This window comes from Cydia splendana, chromosome Z (assembly GCF_910591565.1).
Source record: "Cydia splendana chromosome Z, ilCydSple1.2, whole genome shotgun sequence".
Classification (NCBI taxonomy): Eukaryota; Metazoa; Arthropoda; class Insecta; order Lepidoptera; family Tortricidae; genus Cydia; species Cydia splendana.
Window position 1 is genome coordinate 48,147,001 of NC_085987.1, and position 19,908 is coordinate 48,166,908.

The following is a 19,908-nucleotide window of genomic DNA, read 5'->3' on the forward strand; positions in this document are numbered from 1 at the left end:
CTTCCCAAACGCTGCCCAACCGAGTCGGATTCGTCGATTAACCTCTTTCTCGAAGTTGGACCTACCTAACTGGACAGTCTGTCCTAGGTATATATAATCGTCTACAACTTCAAGTGTAAAGTATCCGATTGTAACAGGAGTTGGTTCTACACGGGCATTTGACATGATCTTTGTCTTGTCCATGTTCATCCTCAGACCAACTCGCTCGGAAGCTTTACTGAGGTCATCGAGCATCATACTCAAATCCTCCGTAGTCTCAGCCAAGATTACTATATCGTCCGCAAACCGAAGGTGAGTGATGTACTCGCCGTTTATGTTGATGCCAAGTCCAAATCTCCAGTCCAAAGTCTTGAAAACATCCTCCAATGCAGCGGTAAACAGTTTAGGAGAAATAACATCCCCTTGCCTGATTCCCCGCTGCAACGGAATAGGTTTCGAGTTCCGGTCCTGGAGTCGGACTGACATAGTGGCGTTCTCGTACAAACACTTCAGCACTTCGATATAGCGGTAATCCACTTGGCACCTTTGGAGAGATTGTAGTACAGCCCAGGTTTCAATCGAATCGAAGGCTTTCTCGTAGTCCACAAACGCTAAGCAGAGAGGCAGGTTATACTCCTCAGTCTTCTGTATTACCTGACGGAGCGTATGGATGTGGTCTACGGTACTAAAGCCTCTTCGGAAACCGGCTTGCTCAGGAGGCTGGAAGTCATCTAGCCTGCGTGCGAGACGGTTCGTAATGACTCTTGAAAACAGTTTATAGACATGGCTCAGAAGTGAGATGGGTCGGTAGTTCTTGAGTAGGGCACTGTCACCCTTTTTGAAGAACAACACCACCACACCTCTGTTCCATGCCTCAGGCGTTCTCCCTTCGAGTAAGACGGAGTCGAACAACTTCTGAAGGGCCATAAGGACCGGTTTACCACCCGCCTTCAGAAGTTCGGCTGTGATTCCGTCTTCACCGGGTGCCTTGTTGTTTTTGAGCTGTTTGAGAGCCATTCTAATCTCGTACAGGCTGATGTCCGGGATGTCTTCGGTATAATGTCGGGTCAGTCTAGCTCTAGAGTCTTCCGCCAGACCAACTTCGGGACTTTTAGTCGATGTGTATAGCTGTCCATAAAAGCTCTCTATCTCACCCAGGAGCTCGGGTCTGGATGAAACGATTCTACCATCCTCAGTTTTTAATTTGGCGAGCTGGCTTTGCCCAATAGACAGATCTCGTGCGAAAACTTTAGAGCCCTTATTCCGCTCGATGGCCTCTTCAATACGACTTGTATTGAATTGGCGCAGATCACGGGTAAGGGACTTAGAGATCCGTCTATTGAGCCGCCGATATAATGTCGCATCTTCTGTAGATTGTAGAACCATTCTTCTCCTTTCCTCCAAGAGTCCCCGAGTAGAGTCAGAAAGCCTTTTGGTTCTGTTTGTCCGCTGGGCCTTAAAGAACTTAGAGCCCGTGCTATGGACAGCTTCCACAAAGCCGTCGTTGAATTCGTCCACATCGCCGCCTAGGCAATCGAAACGGTTTTGGAGTTCCAGCTGGAAGCTCTCGGGGTTTTGGATTTGGACTGCTGCTGGACGGAGCGTAGACCTCATCAGTCGAGAGCGCTCTAACTTAACAGATATATTCAATGTGCCTCTCACCAGATGGTGATCACTTCCGGTTTTGACCATATTGATCACAGAGACATCATTGAATATATGCTTCTTTGTCGACATGATGAAGTCAATCTCGTTTTTAGTTGCACCGTCGGGACTCATCCAGGTCCACTTTCTGTGCTCGCGGTTCTTGAAGAAGGAGTTCATCATGTAGAGTCCCTCCTTCTCCAAGAAGCCAGCCAGTAGGTGGCCCCGGTGGTTCCGAATTCCAACTCCAAATTGCCCCACTCTCAGCTCTTCACCATCTCTCTTACCCAGTTTCGCGTTGAAGTCTCCCATGACAACGGTGAAGTAGGTTTTGAAGCTATGCATGGCTTTCGAAATATCCTCATACATAGCCTCCACCTCGTCGTCGGAGCGTGTCGAAGTCGGCGCATACACCTGTATGACCTTCAACGAGTACCTCTTGGATACTCTGAGTATAAGGTACGCCACCCTAGCCGACACACTCGCGATCTTCACTACGTTGTTCACGAGGGACTTGTGGACGATGAACCCGACACCTCCCTGGGACTGTTGGTCGCCCTCCCGGAAATAAAGCAAGTTGCCGGACTTAAGCGTTATCGTATCCTCCCCCTCTCTTCGGACTTCAGATAACCCTATGATATCCCAGCGCAACTTGCTCAATCCTTCCTCCAGTTCCACTATCTTATCGTCGGTCCGCAGTGTACGCGTATTGTATGTTGCCAGGGCCAGGAGTCGTCGGTGGTGGTAGCCGGACCTTTGCCGGAGATTCTTAGCACCCCTGACCCCGCTAATACCCTGGCCGCTACCATAACCAGGGCACCGGGGGTCGCCGGAACCTCGGGGCCGTGGTTTATGTGACTTTTCCATGGGGGGTAAATGCCGTAATCGCCACGCTTGGCATGCGGGTTGGCGATCGCAGTATCGTGATCAATCGTGATATAATAGAGAGCTTTTCAGTCGAGTACCGTGTTTAGGTAACGAAGCTTGCTGAGTTGCCTAAGTAAGGTACGAGTTTGAAAAGCTTGATTATATCACTATTGTATACAATATTTTTTCTACGAGTCTACAAAAATATGTAATACTTTAAACTAGTAGAACCATATAGGTAAACAAACCAAAAGTATACAGCTAAGATACGCGAGCAGCCGTGAGACCTTCATACTCGTAGTTCCCCGGCCGCGGCCCGGTGGGTTGGTCAACGATACCTTCTCGTAACTCATGAGGCCCTGGTACTTGCTCCTTGCTAAATTCAATTAAAAAATAAACAGTTTTTTTTCTCGGTTTTAGCCACCGTAGCCTATGGAGACTAACAAGTAACTCTAAGCGGGTTTTGCAGTCTATAGATGTTCCTATATAATGGGTGTCACATGCGCGTTTCTGACTTATGAAGCAATTGTTCCTACAATACAACTTAAAATAAATAATTAATTTGAGCTATGGTTTTGTTTCGTCCTCTTGACCGCGGCGAGCTGTGATTGGTCAATTTCATTATAGTTGACTAAACTGTATCGAAATGAATAATTATTATAGTTGAGTTGGGAGCCCATACATTAAAAGTACCCAAATGCAGTTTGGTATACGAAATCTTAATTCAAGAATTACAGTCGATGAGTAGAAAGAAATGTTTTTCTTATTTACCCGTAATGCATGTTAATTATAAGTAATAATGTTTTGAAAAGATGTGTCCCGCCGAGTTTGTTGCCGGTCCCATATTGGGATACCCTCCTCCAATTGAGGGGGGATTTAAATCTACTCGAGGCAGAGGTGTAGGGTTGGAGCCGGTATAGCTTTATTTGACGTTCATAAGCGCACTGTAATACGAGTATGCCTACTTGAATAAACTATTTTTTATCTTTTATGAGATGACAAGCGTGAAAGTGGTGGGGGTAGTTGCTTATTTACACTGAATGCATCGATACCATATTCACCCATATCCGAGACGACATGACCGAAAGTCGAGTTCTAGAAGACTTTTCGTGAACAGGCCGGGCCTCTAACGTGGCGAGAAGTAAGGCCGGGTCTCTAACGTGGCGAGAAGTAAGACCCGGCCTCTAACGTGGCGAGAAGTAAGGCCGGGCCTCTAACGTGGCGAGAAGTAGTCGCCCATTCTAACCTGATTTCTGTATTTCATGCGCAAGTTAAATATTGACAAGGAAATTAATAGAACAATTAAAAAATACAATGTACTTACCTGGTATCAGACGCTTGCATCTAATGATAGCACCTTTAACTTCTCTGGAACCTGAAAAAAAAAATTCATGTTAACTCCATACATCAGTTTTCTTACCAACACGCGCGCTATTTCTTAGTCGACATTTAGCGTCAAGTAGCGGAATTTATCAGAACTGTTAGTTGACAATAGATGTCTCGGCGAACGAAAACCCTAATACTCAACAATTCTCAGCTATAACCGGATTAACAGGAAGTCTATTTTCAACCCCTTCTGCTTATAATATTAGTTGTAAATTGTTTAAGTAGTACATTTTTCGTCAGTAGCTACACTTGTGACATCTGGTGTCAAGTAGGGGTAGTTGTTAGTTCCACTACTTGACTTTAGATGTGTTTTTTATTAATAGTTGTAGTTTAATGTAGAGTCTGTGCGGAAAGAGAAGAGTCGTGGGATTTGAGGGCGCGCCAGTGCTATTTTATGCTTTTTGCTATGCTGACAACACTGGTCACGTGATTATAGTACGACACTAAAGGTCATGATACTTGAATCCCTTTTGTTCCGGTTTTTTACCACGGCTTACTAAACGGAGCCTGGTGGTGGTGTCGGCTTGTCAACTCAATCCTCTGATTTAGCGCAGGCACTAGTTTTCTTTTTAAAACACTCTTGTTTTTATGTCTCAGATACTAAAAAGTGCTAACAAACGTGCTGACAAAACTGCTAAAACTACTTAAGAATCTGCCCAATACAACTGTAATTTTAGTACCAAACAAGATAGAGTCTCATTTATGTACTGCCTAATCTGTGCAGTCCAACAGTTATTTTAATACAAAACCGGGTAGATCGGGTAGAAATTGGGCAATAGAACTGTAATTTTACTATTTGGGATATATTTCATCCATTATAAACTTGACTTGTAATGTATGTGTACATTATTAATAATAAATATGAATATGAATAAAAATAGTGCATAAGTAGGTAGGCCTTATAGGGATATGTCCGGTTCTCTCATCTAACAATATTTTACTTCGCCGAAAAGTCACTGCTAAATATGAAATATAATTTCGTAACCAACAGAACCTAGTAAACGAACTTACGAATAAAGAAATACTTTATTAGAAAAAGTTTTATTCAGAACCTAGTAAACAAACTTACAAATAAAGAAATATTTTATTAGGAAGAGTTTTATTCTTTAAAATCGAAGTCTGAATTAAAATATTCAATGTCAATTATGTTTGAGCTAGCTTCATGACAACCAGGGACACTCATAGAACTATCATCATCTGAACTGGATGTGCTTGAATCCGGCACGTAGATTACGAATTCTTGCATATCACCTACTTAGCGGTCTTTTATTCGAGATACCGTAGGTACTTTTACACAATCCTGAAAAAAAATTACATATAAATATGCATAAAATGGCAAGTATCAAGAATTCAAGACTATTTGTCAGTTATTTTAAAGATCATGAATTACCTGCATATTTATGAAAATTAATATATATTGAATGAATATACTTACCGATTATGTACCGGAGACAAGTTACTTAGGGGGCTTATTAAATAGGTAATTATTTAATATTAAATACAACATACCCGTGAATAGTCGAAACACGTTCCGCGACTTTTTGTAAGTCGATAGTCGGCTTTTAGCTATTTTCTTCCCGCTGACAAAACTGAACAATGTTAAATATAATTTTCCTTGTGGTTTTATGTACGGTTTTATCGTGTTTTGAAAATATTTTATACATAAAACTTGCGGTTTTTGTTAATAAAAATATACAATGACAGAAGTTTGTTTACTTTTTACAAGACAGGTGTCAAAGGTTTGATTGCCATATAAAATTTAAAATGTTAGTTCCCGTTTTTGCCACGACTCTTCTCTTTCCGTACAGAGTCTAACAGAAAATTATACTTATTTCAACTTGATGTAGTTTTCTTATTTGTTGATATATCTGGTTCATTATATTTAACATTATAAGTATAGAGGATATTCACAGTCTTGGTACTTGTACTTGTACTTGGTATGTATTTTGGATTAATCCATTCAGCCATTTTCAATTTAGAGCACTTGAAAGTCAACAGTTGACTTTCAAGTGCTGTGGATTGTAATTTTTTTTAACGTATTCTAATAATTTGTTAGACTAAGTATTGAAAATGTTACATTATGTTAGATATTTGTAATTTACTCACAAAGCCCTTTCATTTGGTACCCCACATGGTATGTTTAAAAGAATATAAAAAATAAGATTTGTAGTTTATGACGTCACAGCAACTACCCCCACCACTTTCGCGCTTGTCATCTCATATATTAGTGTTCAGGGCATTACACTGAATGCATCGATATCATATTCACCCAAATCTGAGACGACATGACCGAAAGTCGAGTTCTAGAAGACTTTTCGTGAACAGGCCGGGCCTCTAACGTGGCGAGAAGTAAGGCCGGGCCTCTAAAGTGGCGAGAAGTAAGGCCGGGCCTCTAACGTGGCGAGAAGTAGTCGCCCATTCTAACCTGATTTCTGTATTTCATGCGCAAGTTAAATATTGACAAGGAAATTAATAGAACAATTAAAAAATACAATGTACTTACCTGGTATCAGACGCTTGCATCTAATGATAGCACCTTTAACTGCTCTGGAACCTGAAAAAAAAATTCATGTTAACTCCATACATCAGTTTTCTTACCAACACGCGCGCTATTTCTTAGTCGACATTTAGCGTCAAGTAGCGGAATTTATCAGAACTGTTAGTTGACAATAGATGTCTCGGCGAACGAAAACCCTAATACTCAACAATTCTCAGCTATAACCGGATTAACAGGAAGTCTATTTTCAACCCCTTCTGCTTATAATATTAGTTATAAATTGTTTAAGTAGTACATTTTTCGTCAGTAGCCACACTTGTGACATCTGGTGTCAAGTAGGGGTACTTGTTAGTTCCACTACTTGACTTTAGATGTCGACTACGAAATAACGCGCGAAAACTGATGTATGGAGTTACCACTCTTTCTTTACTTATATTACTCTATGTCACAGACCTAAAGACCTAGTCATACCCGCGTCATACCTATTATCATAGAAAGCAAATTTATACTACATTAAGCAGCGGTCACCCATACGACTGACTATTAACCCCCTTATTCATAAAACTTTACGGGCCTGATTTAGTTAAATTATATTTTATCCCTTTCTTAGTTTCTTACAAATACTTACATAAGTCAAAGTGACAGATAAGGACCAACGATTATTAGCTAATTGAGGTTTGTAGCGCGTTTATGAATAAGGGGGTATATATATTACATATATTAAGTGAGTTAAACCGTATAACTAATTATCTTTTAATCACACTTGCTCAAAAAAGATCTTATTTCATGCAGGTGTACTAAAGGACGAATGCACAAAGTTCCCGCGGGAATTATGGATTGTTAAAAAAGCTATAACTCTCTACGGAGTTGCTAGTTCATTACTGGTTTAATTATATGTTGTAGAACATGATAGTTGTAGTTTAATGTAACAGAAAATTATACTTATTTCAACTTGATGTACTTTTCTTATTTGTTGATATATCTGGTTAATTATATTTAACATTATAAGTATAGAGGATATTCACAGTCTTGGTACTTGTACTTGTACTTGGTATGTATTTTGGATTAATCCATTCAGCCATTTTCAATTTAGAGCACTTGAAAGTCAACTGTGGATTGTAATTTTTTAACGTATTCTAATAATTTGTTAGACTAAGTATTGAAAATGTTACATTATGTTATATATTTGTAATTTACTCACAAAGCCCTTTCATTTGGTACCCCACATGGTATGTTTAAAAGAATATAATAAATAAGATTTGTAGCCGACTTTATGACATCACAGCAACTACCCCCACCACTTTCGCGCTTGTCATCTCATATATTAGTGTTCAGGGCATTACACTGAATGCATCGATACCATATTCACCCAAATCTGAGACGACATGACCGAAAGTCGAGTTCTAGAAGACTTTTCGTGAACAGGCCGGGCCTCTAACGTGGCGAGAAGTAAGGCCGGGCCTCTAACGTGGCGAGAAGTAAGGCCGGGCCTCTAACGTGGCGAGAAGTAGTCGCCCATTCTAACCTGATTTCTGTATTTCATGCGCAAGTTAAATATTGACAAGGAAATTAATAGAACAATTAAAAAATACAATGTACTTACCTGGTATCAGACGCTTGCATCTAATGATAGCACCTTTAACTGCTCTGGAACCTGAAAAAAATCATGTTAACTCCATACATCAGTTTTCTTACCAACACGACATTCTTAGTCGACATTTAGCGTCAAGTAGCGGAATTTATCAGAACTGTTAGTTGACAATAGATGTCTCGGCGAACGAAAACCCTAATACTCAACAATTCTCAGCTATAACCGGATTAACAGGAAGTCTATTTTCAACCCCTTCTGCTTATAATATTAGTTGTAAATTGTTTAAGTAGTACATTTTTCGTCAGTAGCTACACTTGTGACATCTGGTGTCAAGTAGGGGTACTTGTTAGTTCCACTACTTGACTTTAGATGTCGACTACGAAATAACGCGCGAAAACTGATGTATGGAGTTACCACTCTTTCTTTACTTATATTACTCTATGTCACAGACCTGAAGACCTAGTCATACCCGCGTCATACCTATTATCATAGAAAGCAAATTTATACTTTACATTAAGCAGAGGTCACCCATACGACTGACTATTAACCCCCTTTTTCATAAAACTTTACGGGCCTGATTTAGTTATATTATATTTTGGCTGCTATTTAACTAATCACCAGATTTAGTAAAATTTAATACCAAAAAATCTACTTTACCACCCTAAAATAATAAATGATCACCAAAATTGAAACACCATTTTATAATGTGAAATGATTACCAATTTTATTACATTTTACTATCCTATTAAAGGAAATGATGCCAAACTCATCATTATTAACCCAAAAATTTTAAATCATTACCAAATTTCAAACCCCATTTTAATGTGAAATGATAACCAAATTTTTACATCTTGCTATTCTATTAAATAAAATGACACCAAAATAATCATTGTAAACCCAAAAATAGTAAATGACCACCAAAATTACAAATTTCTGTATGGGTCGCAGTTCAAACCTAACCTAACCCACTTTTCTAGTAGCATTTCGTTTCTGTAAGGGTCGCAGTTCAAACCTAACCTAACCCACTTTTCTAGTAGCATTTCTTTTCTGTAAGGGTCGCAGTTCAAACCTAACCTAACCCACTTTTCTAGTAGCATTTCGTTTCTGTATGGGTCGTAGTTCAAACCTAACCTAACCCACTTTTCTAGTAGAATTTCGTTTCTGTATGGGTCGCAGTTGAAACCTAACCTAACCCACTTTTCTAGTAGCATTTCATTTCTGTAAGGGTCGCAGTTCAAACCTAACCTAACCCACTTTTCTAGTAGCATTTCTTTTTTGTAAGGGTCGCAGTTCAAACCTAACCTAACCCACTTTTCTAGTAGCATTTCGTTTCTGTAAGCGTCGTAGTGCTAACCTAACTGATAGCAGTTCAAACCTAACCTAACCTACTTTTCTAGTAGCGTTTCAGTATGCTACTAGAAAAGTAGGTTAGGTTAGGTAGGTATGCGGTGCGGGGTACGGGGGGTTGAGCGGGAGGGGCTAGTAATTTTGGCATCATTTTACTTTATGTAATCATAATCATAGTAATGGTAATCATAGTGGTTTAATTAGGTGAAAATATCGCATTAATTTGGTCTTCAAGATTAGGTGATCATTAATGATTTTTGGTGATCATTCAATATATTTGGTATTCGAATACAATTTGAAGTGTAGTCGTAATTAAAACGGTGGCACTTTTGTAATTTTAGGCCTTATTTTTTTGGTGTTCAATATTTTTTTTGGTAAGCATGATTTTTTTATTTAGGGTACCAAAGTATTTTTTGGTGGTCATTATATTTGTAGCCTTATATTTTATCCCTTTGTTAGTTTCTTACAAATACATTAGTCAAAATGACAGATAAGGACAAACGATTATTAGCTAATTGAGGTTTTTAGCGCGTTTATGAATAAGGGGGTATATATATTACATATATTAAGTGAGTTAAACCGTATAATTATCTTTTCACCACACCAGCTCGGAAAGGCTTACTTTGCACTTCAAAAACTGATAGAAAAGTTGCATTTTATTCACATATGAGGCAAAGTAATCAAATGCAAATTTTGGGTTGTTTTCTTATGTTTGCTGGTAGATTTGACTTATAAATGATGATTTAGGATAATAAATATTTAATAACATTCATTTGGGTTTGATTTGGTTTGATTTTGTTTGATATTTTACATTTAGTATTTGCTTCGGGTTGGTGTGGTAAAAAATTTTGTGTTTAACTCGGGGGCAAATTTTGTTTAACCCTCGTGCTTTGAAACCCTCGCAACGCTCAAGATTCCAATTTTTTCAATTTTGGAATCTTTCGCTTGCTCGGGTATCAATATTAGCACGAGCGGTTAAACAACAACTTTGCCCCCTTGTAAAACAAATAACTATTTAATCACACTTGCTCGAAACAGATCTTATTTCATGCAGGTGTACTAAAGGACGGATCTATATCTGAATCCCTAAAGTCTTTTCTCCTATGTTTGCATTCCCTAATATTGTTTGTCATAATGATCAGTTGTCCTAACACTCGTATACCCTAATTTTGGTTTCCCTATTATCGAATGGTCGATTTTTTTTGTCCTAATATGTTTTTCCCTAATGGAACTTTCCATATTGAGTATTTATCCTAATGTTATGTAGCATAATTCTTTTTTTGCTTAATTATTGTTAGGCCTAAAAATTATATATCCTAACCATCATGTTACCTAATTTTACTTAGCCTATCGTTGCTTGACCTAACACTCGTATGCCCTAATTTTGATTTCCCTATTTCGTTTCGTTTTTACAATGGTCGCAGTTCTAACCTAACCTAACCCACTTTTATGGCAGCAGTGTGTTTTTGCGAGGATCACAGGTCTAACCTAACCTAACCCACTTTTGTGCCAACAGTTCGTTTTTGCAAGGATCGCAGTTCTAACCTAACCTAACCTACTTTTGTGGCGGCAGTTCGTTTTTGCAAGGATCGCATTTTTAACCTAATCTAGTTTTAACAGCAGTTCGTTTTTACAATGGTCGCAGTTCTAACCTAACCCACTTTTGTGGAAGCACTTAGATTTTGCGAGGGTCACAGTTCTAACCTAACCTAACCCACTTTTGTGGCAACAGTTCGTTACCATTCATTATGGAAAGTAATTGTTATGATAATTGATCAATAGGAAAAGTAACTGTTATGACAATTGATACTTAGGGCAAAAGCCATTAGGTCAAAACAGTTAGAGCATATTATTTTATGACACACATTGTTAGGGATTTCGAAGAATATGGTAAAAAACATTAGGGATTTTGATAGTTATGGTACAAATGCTTAGGACAAATGAGTCTTAGGCTAACCATTACATTATGGAAAATAATCGTTATGACAATTGATCGTTAGGGCATGTGCCCATTAGGACAAACCAGTTAGGGCAAGTGACTTTAGGACAAACGTTGTTAGGGATTCAGAAGGACACCCCTAAAGGACGAATGCACAAAGTTCCCGCGGGAATTATGGATTGTTAAAAAAGCTATAACTCTCTACGGAGTTGCTAGTTAATTACTGGTTTGATTATATGTTGTAGAACATGAAAAAATAATGGACACGTGCTTTGTTATTTCGGCTCAAACTCATATTTTATCATTTACTATCTGTTAGTATATTAGGATTTAAATAGTGGCCGTATTTAAAAACATTTAACACGTACAATATTTACATAAAATTGTTACGTATCATATTTGATACATTGCCAACAACTCATAAAAGTACATGTGTATTATATTTAATACAGTGCCAAGGTGTCGTCAAAATAGGTGTACATGATTTATTTTAATGCCTATCTCAGAATCTCGTACACAGCGTGCTCGAGTATGGTTGCATCGTCTGGTCGCCCCATTACGATGTGCACTCTAACAACATTGAGCGAGTACAGAAAAAATGCCTTAAACTCGTGTCCTATCGGTACAAACCTGATCTCATACGTCATATGTAGTTATGAACAAAGACATACACTTAGCATATCCTCCCTTAAATCTCGCCGTCTCCTACATGACTTCTTATTCCTACACAAACTTCTTCATCATAAAGTTGACTCGCCTAGCTTATTATCCCTGGTCACTTTCAATACCCCTCGATTCAGATCCCGTGCTCCCAAGACTTTCGCCCTTCAAGTCTACAAAAATAATACATCTTTTTATAACCCAATCGTTAGAATGTATCGTCAGTACAATGATTTAGTTTCACAATATAGAGACATCGATATTTTCAACTCACGGCTAGCAGTTTTCAAGAGGCAAGTCGTTAGAGTTCTTGGCCACCATACTACACAACAACAATACTAAGCAATTTACCATGTTACAATCATTTATGTAATTTTAAGTATGTTTTTAAGATATTTTGTGTTATTTTTTTTATAATTTTAGGATAGTTTTTGCTCGTTGTTACTTATTGTTCTTGCTGTGCTCACTTATTTTGGATGGCATTTGTATATAAATCCTACCACTTTTATTGTTATCATGTATTGAATGTCGTCTGTATAGTGTGCCTTATGAATAAAATAAAAAATAAAAATTTAGGTTATTTATACTTGTGAGGAGTTGAAATACATGTTTTGAATACGTCATATTAGTTATCATACTATTTAGTTAGTGAACTTTGTTTTTTTTTAAGTAATGGATATTATTTAAACTGTATATTAGGACGCTGTAGCCTTATTGCTACGCCGTAGACCGTAGCACAACAAATATTAAAATTTAAAATATTTTGAGCCTTGCCAAGATAAGGGATAACGCGCTCGGTATACAATACAATAACATCAGAATGTTGTTAAAGCTGCCTCGTCATTGCAGTGCGTCAGCCATGTTGGCCGAGGCGCGCATGGATGGCTTCCATGCCATCAGACGCAAGAGGGTAGCCTCGTGGCTGAGACGAGCGCGAGACAGTAATAACAACATCCTGAGGATGGTGGCTGGACGCCTTGACTGTCCAATGTTAAAAAAAGCGGCCAAGTGCGAGTCGGACTCGTCCATGAAAGGTTCCGTAGCAGCAAATAACATAATAAAATTGCGGTTTACGATTTATGACGCATTAAAAAAAAACTACTTACCTACTAAATCTCGTTCAAACCAATTTTCGGTGGCAGTTTGCATGGTAATGTACATCATATATTTTGTTTGTTTTATCATTCTCTTAGTTTAGAAGTTACAGGGGGGGGGGACATTTTACCACTTTGGAAGTGTCTCTCGCGCAAGCTATTTAGTTTAGAATAAAATTATATTAGAAACCTCAATATAATTTTTGAAGACCTATCCATAGATACCCCACACATATGGGTTTGATAAAAAATTTTTTTGAGTTTCAGTTCTAAGTATGGGGAACCCCCAATATTTATTGTTTTTTTCTATTTTTGGTAACTGCTGTCAACCTTCTTCAGGGCGACTTCTATGACACCCACGGGAGGGAAGAGATGATGAAATTGATAACCACACTGGGTAAAAGACAATCAACAAATATGGCCAAAGATGACAAAGACTACCAGCGAAAGTGACGAATGAAGTTTATGACAGAATACAGAATAAGACAAATTAAGAACTTGTCAATAACTGAATGGGACCAACAACGAACGTGTCGAAGAAAAAATGACGAATAATGAATGAGACTGAAAATGAGATAGACTAACATCGAACATGCCCAAACAAGATAATGACGAATACCGGAATGGGTCGGAATAAGAAAAAGGCAAACAACAAATATGACCAAAGATGAGAAAGCCCACCGACGAAAGTGACGAATGTAGAATGGGTGACGAAAGCAGAATAGGACTAATTTAAGAACTTGGCAAAAAACGAATTGGACGACCCAAGACGATGTAGGTCAGGTGTAGGTAGGATTCTGGGCAAGTAAAAGTATGGCTTTGCTGTAGCAAGTATCAAAAGTAAATAATTCGATGGTTAAGTTAATGAGGTATGTTAATGCAGCATGCTGTTCTAGACTTCAGACTTTTGTCAGCGACGGCTTAACACCAGCATAGTGTAGTTTATTGGCAATTTTCAATAGTAAAATCGAATAAAAGTACTTATATCCAATTCCGGAATTTTCGATATTCAGTGGTCTCAATTCCGGAATTGTAATATCGGAATATTTGTCCGAGATTCCGGAATTACGAAATTCCGGAATGCAAGCCCTAACGCGTGCGCTCGTACTCGCGCCCGCGCGCACCCTATTATGAATCTAATATGATTATTTATATTGATCAGCTTTCGTAAGTAATAGTTACTGATTTAAAAAGCGTTTCTCCCCCCCTCCCCCATCGTGATCATTCGTGATATTTTTCTTAACCAATTCAGCTAGGCTAGGGAATGCAATCTAGATCTCGCAGTTTCGACATCTCGTACGTACTTTCGAGATTTAATCTCGTTGACAGGAAATCTCGATTTATCCAATCTCGGTCGAGATCTCGATTAATATTTTATATTATTAATATTTCGTTCGAGATCTCGAAAATATTACTCGAGATCTTGAACGAGATTGAAAGTGAATTACTTTGTTTTGAGTAATATTTTTGACCTTAGATCATGTTATTCAGGCAGTGCTATTATGTGTGGCCGGCTTTAGCTGACGATAAAAACACTGTGGCGCACTCTGTGAGGAATAATTATTTATATAAATTCAAAATTAAAATATCTTTATTAAAGACAACATAATATATAGTCCATAAATTTGTTAATTATTGCTTATCGTTTATGTTAGTAACAACAGTAACCTAATACAATATTCAATAATTTATAAACAAAAGTGACTTCCGCTATAGCCCATAACAGAGAACAATCTAGCTTATTAGCTATCATGTTTAGAATAATAATATGATTAGGTACTCTAAATTTTTTGGTAACTTGCTTAGTACTTGACAGAAATATTAACTGAGCATGTTAGTGCCTCTGCTTCTTCGCTCTATTATTGTTACGCAGTTTCTAAAGTGAAGTTAAGTAGTGGTTAATGTTGATAGCATTTCATAAAAGTAAATAAAAATAAAAATTGATTTTATGTTAATAGTCAATTTAATTTGTTGTTTTTATTTTCAAAATATAATATGATACCCTCCTCCAATTGAGGGGGGATTTAAATCTTCTCGAGGCAGAGGTGTAGGGTTGGAGCCGGTATAGCTTTATTTGACGTTCATAAGCGCACTGTAATATGCCTACTTGAATAAACTATTTTTTATCTTTTATGAGATGACAAGCGTGAAAGTGGTGGGGGTAGTTGCTGTAACGGCATAAAGTCGGCAGTACAAACTTTTTTTTTATTTTCTTTTAAACATACCATGTGGGGTACCCAATGAAAGGGCTTTGTGAGTAGATCACAAATATATCGCTCAGCGACGAGCGACAAGTGTCTTGTGGCGTGCCGCAGGGCTCTTGTACTGGACCCGTGAGTTATCTGATGCACGTGAACAGCCTGTGCGGCGTGCTGCGGCACTGCTCGGCGCACATGTTCGCCGACGACCTGTGTATATTGTGCGCCGGCAGTGCGAGCGAGCTGCCCGACACCTGCCGCTTGGTGCAGCAAGATGTCGATGCAGTAGTTCGCTGGTCGCATGATAATGGCATTGTGCTTAATGCTGATAAAACTAAGCTATTATTCATTCGATCTCCCTACTTAGAAGTGTCTAACCTGTCAACTCCTATTATAACCCATGATTTTTCTTGTATGCATAATTATATATTAGACTGTCAATGTAACCCCATATCTCGTGTTAACTGTGTAACGTATTTAGATCGCATTTTTCCTGGACGCACCATGTCGATTTTATTTATAGCAAACTTAAAGTATTACTAGGAAAATTTTATTATCTAAGTTTCAAAGTACCTCTGCATATTCTAAAATATTTATATGTATCTTTAGTTGAATCGATAATTGGTTATGCACTTAACTGTTACGGATTAACAACTAAAACTAATTTAAACAAGTTAGAATGTATGCAAGTTAGATTCTTAAAACTGTTAGTTAATAATAAAACTAGAGATAAAAATAAAAAAGACTATAGAAATTTGTTTAAAATATGTAATATTCTTACGGTGAGCCTTAAGCATAAATATTTAATTTTGTACAACAATCATGGCAGTCGAGAGCATACCCAGTTACACCGTAACGATGTTTGTGGAACCAGGTCGGTGTCGGCGGGCACGTTTGTTGTGCCGAGGGTTACTAATTACTACGGCGATAGATGTCTTCATAAACGCCTTCCCTACATACTCAACAGCCTGCCCTCTGACATCAGACGGGAAGCCAATAAAGTCAAATTTGGTAAATAGCTGCGTAGTTACCTCGTAAATCGCGTATAGTAACTGTTGAGCTTTTATTAGTAAGGATAGATGTAAACTGTTTTGTAATATAAGAGAGTAGAGACTGCACGATCCCACAGTCAAACCGTGTAAACTGTTTTGTGGGACACTGTACCTGTATACGCTGTATATTTTTATGTTAATAAATAAATATAAATAAATATAACATGCTGTAACATTTCATTTTCAATACTTGGTCTAACAAATTATTAGAAAACGTTAAAAAATTTCACAATCCCCTGTTGACTTTCAAGTGCTTAGTTTTCTGTTACATAAAACTAGAACTAAAACCCGACTGTTGACATATATTTTTGTAGTGTTATTTTTACCAGCTTTCATTTGGTACCCATATTGCTACAGTAAGAAAAATAACAAACCCCCTCTCCTCCATTTTTTCAAATGCAAAAACGGGGTTTGATTTTTTTTCTTACTGTAGTAATATGGGTACCAAATGAAAACTAGTAAAAAGACCACTACAAAAATAAATGTCAACAGTCGGCTTTTTGTTTTTTTTATTAATAGTTGTAGTTTAATGTAACAGAAAATTATACTTATTTCAACTTGATGTACTTTTCTTATTTGTTGATATATCTGGTTAATTATATTTAACATTATAAGTATAGAGGATATTCACAGTCACTTGGTATGTATTTTGGATTAATCCATTCAGCCATTTTCAATTTAGAGCACTTGAAAGTCAACTGTGGATTGTAATTTTTTAACGTATTCTAATAATTTGTTAGACTAAGTATTGAAAATGTTACATTATGTTATATATTTGTAATTTACTCACAAAGCCCTTTCATTTGGTACCCCACATGGTATGTTTAATAGAAAATAAAAAATAAGATTTGTAGCCGACTTTATGACGTCACAGCAACTACCCCCACCACTTTCGCGCTTGTCATCTCATATATTAGTGTTCAGGGCATTACACTGAATGCATCGATACCATATTTACCCATATCTGAGACGACATGACCGAAAGTCGAGTTCTAGAAGACTTTTCGTGAACAGGCCGGGCCTCTAACGTGGCGAGAAGTAAGGCCGAGCCTCTAACGTGGTGAGAAGTAAGGCCGGGCCTCTAACGTGGCGAGAAGTAAGGCCGGGCCTCTAACGTGGTGAGAAGTAAGGCCGGACCTCTAACGTGGCGAGAAGTAAGGCCGGGCCTCTAACGTGGCGAGAAGCAGTCGCCCATTCTAACCTGATTTCTGTATTTCATGCGCAAGTTAAATATTGACAAGGAAATTAATAGAACAATTAATAAATACAATGTACTTACCTGGTATCGCACACTGGCATCTAATGATAGCACCTTTAACTGCTCTGGACACTGAAAAAAACAAAATTCATGTTAACTCCATACATCAGTTTTATTACCAACAAGCGTCAAGTGGCGCAATTTATCAGAACTGTTAGAATACTCAACAATTCTCTGCAGCTATAAGCGGATTAACAGGAAGTCTATTTTCAACCCCTTCTGCTTATAATACTAGTTGTAAATTGTTTAAGTTGTACATTTTTCTGGTGTCAAGTAGGGGTACTTGTTAATTCCACTACTTGACTTTAGATGTCGACTACGAAATAACGCGCGAAAACTGATGTATGGAGTTACCACTCTTTCTTTACTTATATTACTCTATGTCACAGACCTGAAGACCTAGTCATACCCGCGTCATACCTATTATCATAGAAATCAAATTTATACTACTATGCGGTCACCCATACGACTGACTATTAACCCCCTTATTCATAAAACTTTACGGGCCTGATTTAGTTAAATTATATTTTATCCCTTTCTTAGTTTCTTACAAATACATAAGTTTAAATGACAGACAAGGACAAACGATTATTAGCTAATTGAGGTTTGTAGCGCGTTTATGAATAAGGGGGTATATATATTACATATATTAGGTGAGTTAAACCGTATAATTATCTTTTAATCACACTTGCTCGAAAAAGATCTTATTTCATGCAGGTGTACTAAAGCACGAATGCACAAAGTTCCCGCGGGGATTATGGATTGTTAAAAAAGCTATAACTCTCTACGGAGTTGCTAGTTAATTACTGGTTTGATTATATGTTGTAGAACATGAAAAAATAATGGACACGTGCTTTGTTATTTCGCCTCAAAGTCATATTTTACAAATAAAAAACACACTTGAAAGTTTCTTACTTCTCATCGTTTCACTCACTTCACTCGAAATAAAAAAACGCGTGTCCATTATTTTTTCATGTTCTCCAACATATAATCCAACCAGTAGGTTAATTAACCGATTCGGTGCTGATGACACGCCAGCCATATTATCAATGTTTTTTACACATGATGTGGCTGATGACACGGTAGGCGTGTTATCATATTATATGGCGCATGGCATGTCTCAGTGATCAACAGGTTCAATACCGGATCTGATCACCGACTCCTCCGTGGCTCTCTGAATATCAACTTAAAGCTTGAAAGAAACCGTCTGATGAAGTAAGTCCACGCTCCGCCCTAACCCAACCCAAATCATGGCGGGTACCGAGAAGTTCCAGCAGCTTCTCATGGATAGATTTGTTGCCTTGGAACCCACCAATGACGCTGACGAGACCCTACATAATCTGATCGAAACTCTGAGGGATGAGGGCATCAAATTCTGCAGAACGCAGCGGACTGGCAGGAAATCTAAACTCTCGGCCGAGACCCTCGACTTGATGACAAAAAGACGGGAAACTACCCAAGTGACTTCGTCTGAGAGGTCAGCCCTGAACAAGCGAATTGCGAAGATGGTACGGCGTGACCTTCGGAGCTCCCACACACGCCTCATTGAAGAGGCGATAGAGCGAAACCGAGGGTCCAAAGTATTCACTCAGCAGCTTGGCTGGAGCCACCTGACGAAGCTTAAAACGCGCGACGGTAGACCCGTATTGTCGAAACCGGAGATCTTTGCCGATATTGAGGATTTCTATGGCCGATTATACGCTGCACATGTCCCTCATTTCTGACGAGACGATCACGATTCCAGAGCCACCCTGACACGCCACTACACCGACGAACTGCCAGACATCAGCCAAGATGAGATAGTGTTAGCTCTGAGGCAGCTAAAAAATGGAAAAGCCCCCGGTGAGGACGGAATAACCTCAGAGCTTTTGAAAGCTCGAGGAGCCCCTGTTATACAGGAATTACAGAACCTCTTCAACGCCGTCCTTTACTGTGGGAGAACTCCAAAGGCGTGGAGCGGGAGTTTGGTGATGCTCTTTTTTAAGAAGGGGGACAAAACCCTCCTTAAAAATTACAGACCCATCTCGATCCTGAGCTACGTCTATAACCTGTTCTCACGAGTGGTCACGAACCGTCTCGCTAGGAGACTCGACGAGTTCCAGCCGCCAGAGCAGGCAGGGTTTCGCGGAGGATATGGCTCCATAGACCACATTCACACAGTGAGGCAGATTATACAGAAGTCCGAAGAATATAATCAGCCCCTGTGTCTAGCCTTTGTGGGCTATGAGAAGGCCTTTGACTCTGTCGAGACCTGGGCTTTGCTGGAATCCTTATAGCGATGCCAAATAGACTATCGTTATATCGAGGTGTGGAGATGTCTTTACGAAGCCGCCACCATGAGTGTCCAAGTACAGGGTCAGCAGTCTAAACCCTATAGTCCTAACCCTAAATCCAAT

At 38.6% G+C, this 19,908-nt stretch overlaps 1 protein-coding gene across 1 annotated transcript in view; it reads right to left on the reverse strand.

Moving 5' to 3' along the window:
* Positions 1 to 19,908, reverse strand: part of LOC134805171 (uncharacterized) — an 81,320-nt gene that overhangs the window by 26,642 nt on the left and 34,770 nt on the right. Inside the window, exons 6-8 of the mRNA XM_063778469.1 lie at positions 17,534 to 17,584; positions 7,977 to 8,027; positions 6,380 to 6,430 (exon numbers count right to left, since the gene is read on the reverse strand). Of these exons, the coding sequence (XP_063634539.1) occupies positions 6,380 to 6,430; positions 7,977 to 8,027; positions 17,534 to 17,584 (153 nt within the window). The remainder of the gene's footprint in view (positions 1 to 6,379; positions 6,431 to 7,976; positions 8,028 to 17,533; positions 17,585 to 19,908) is intronic.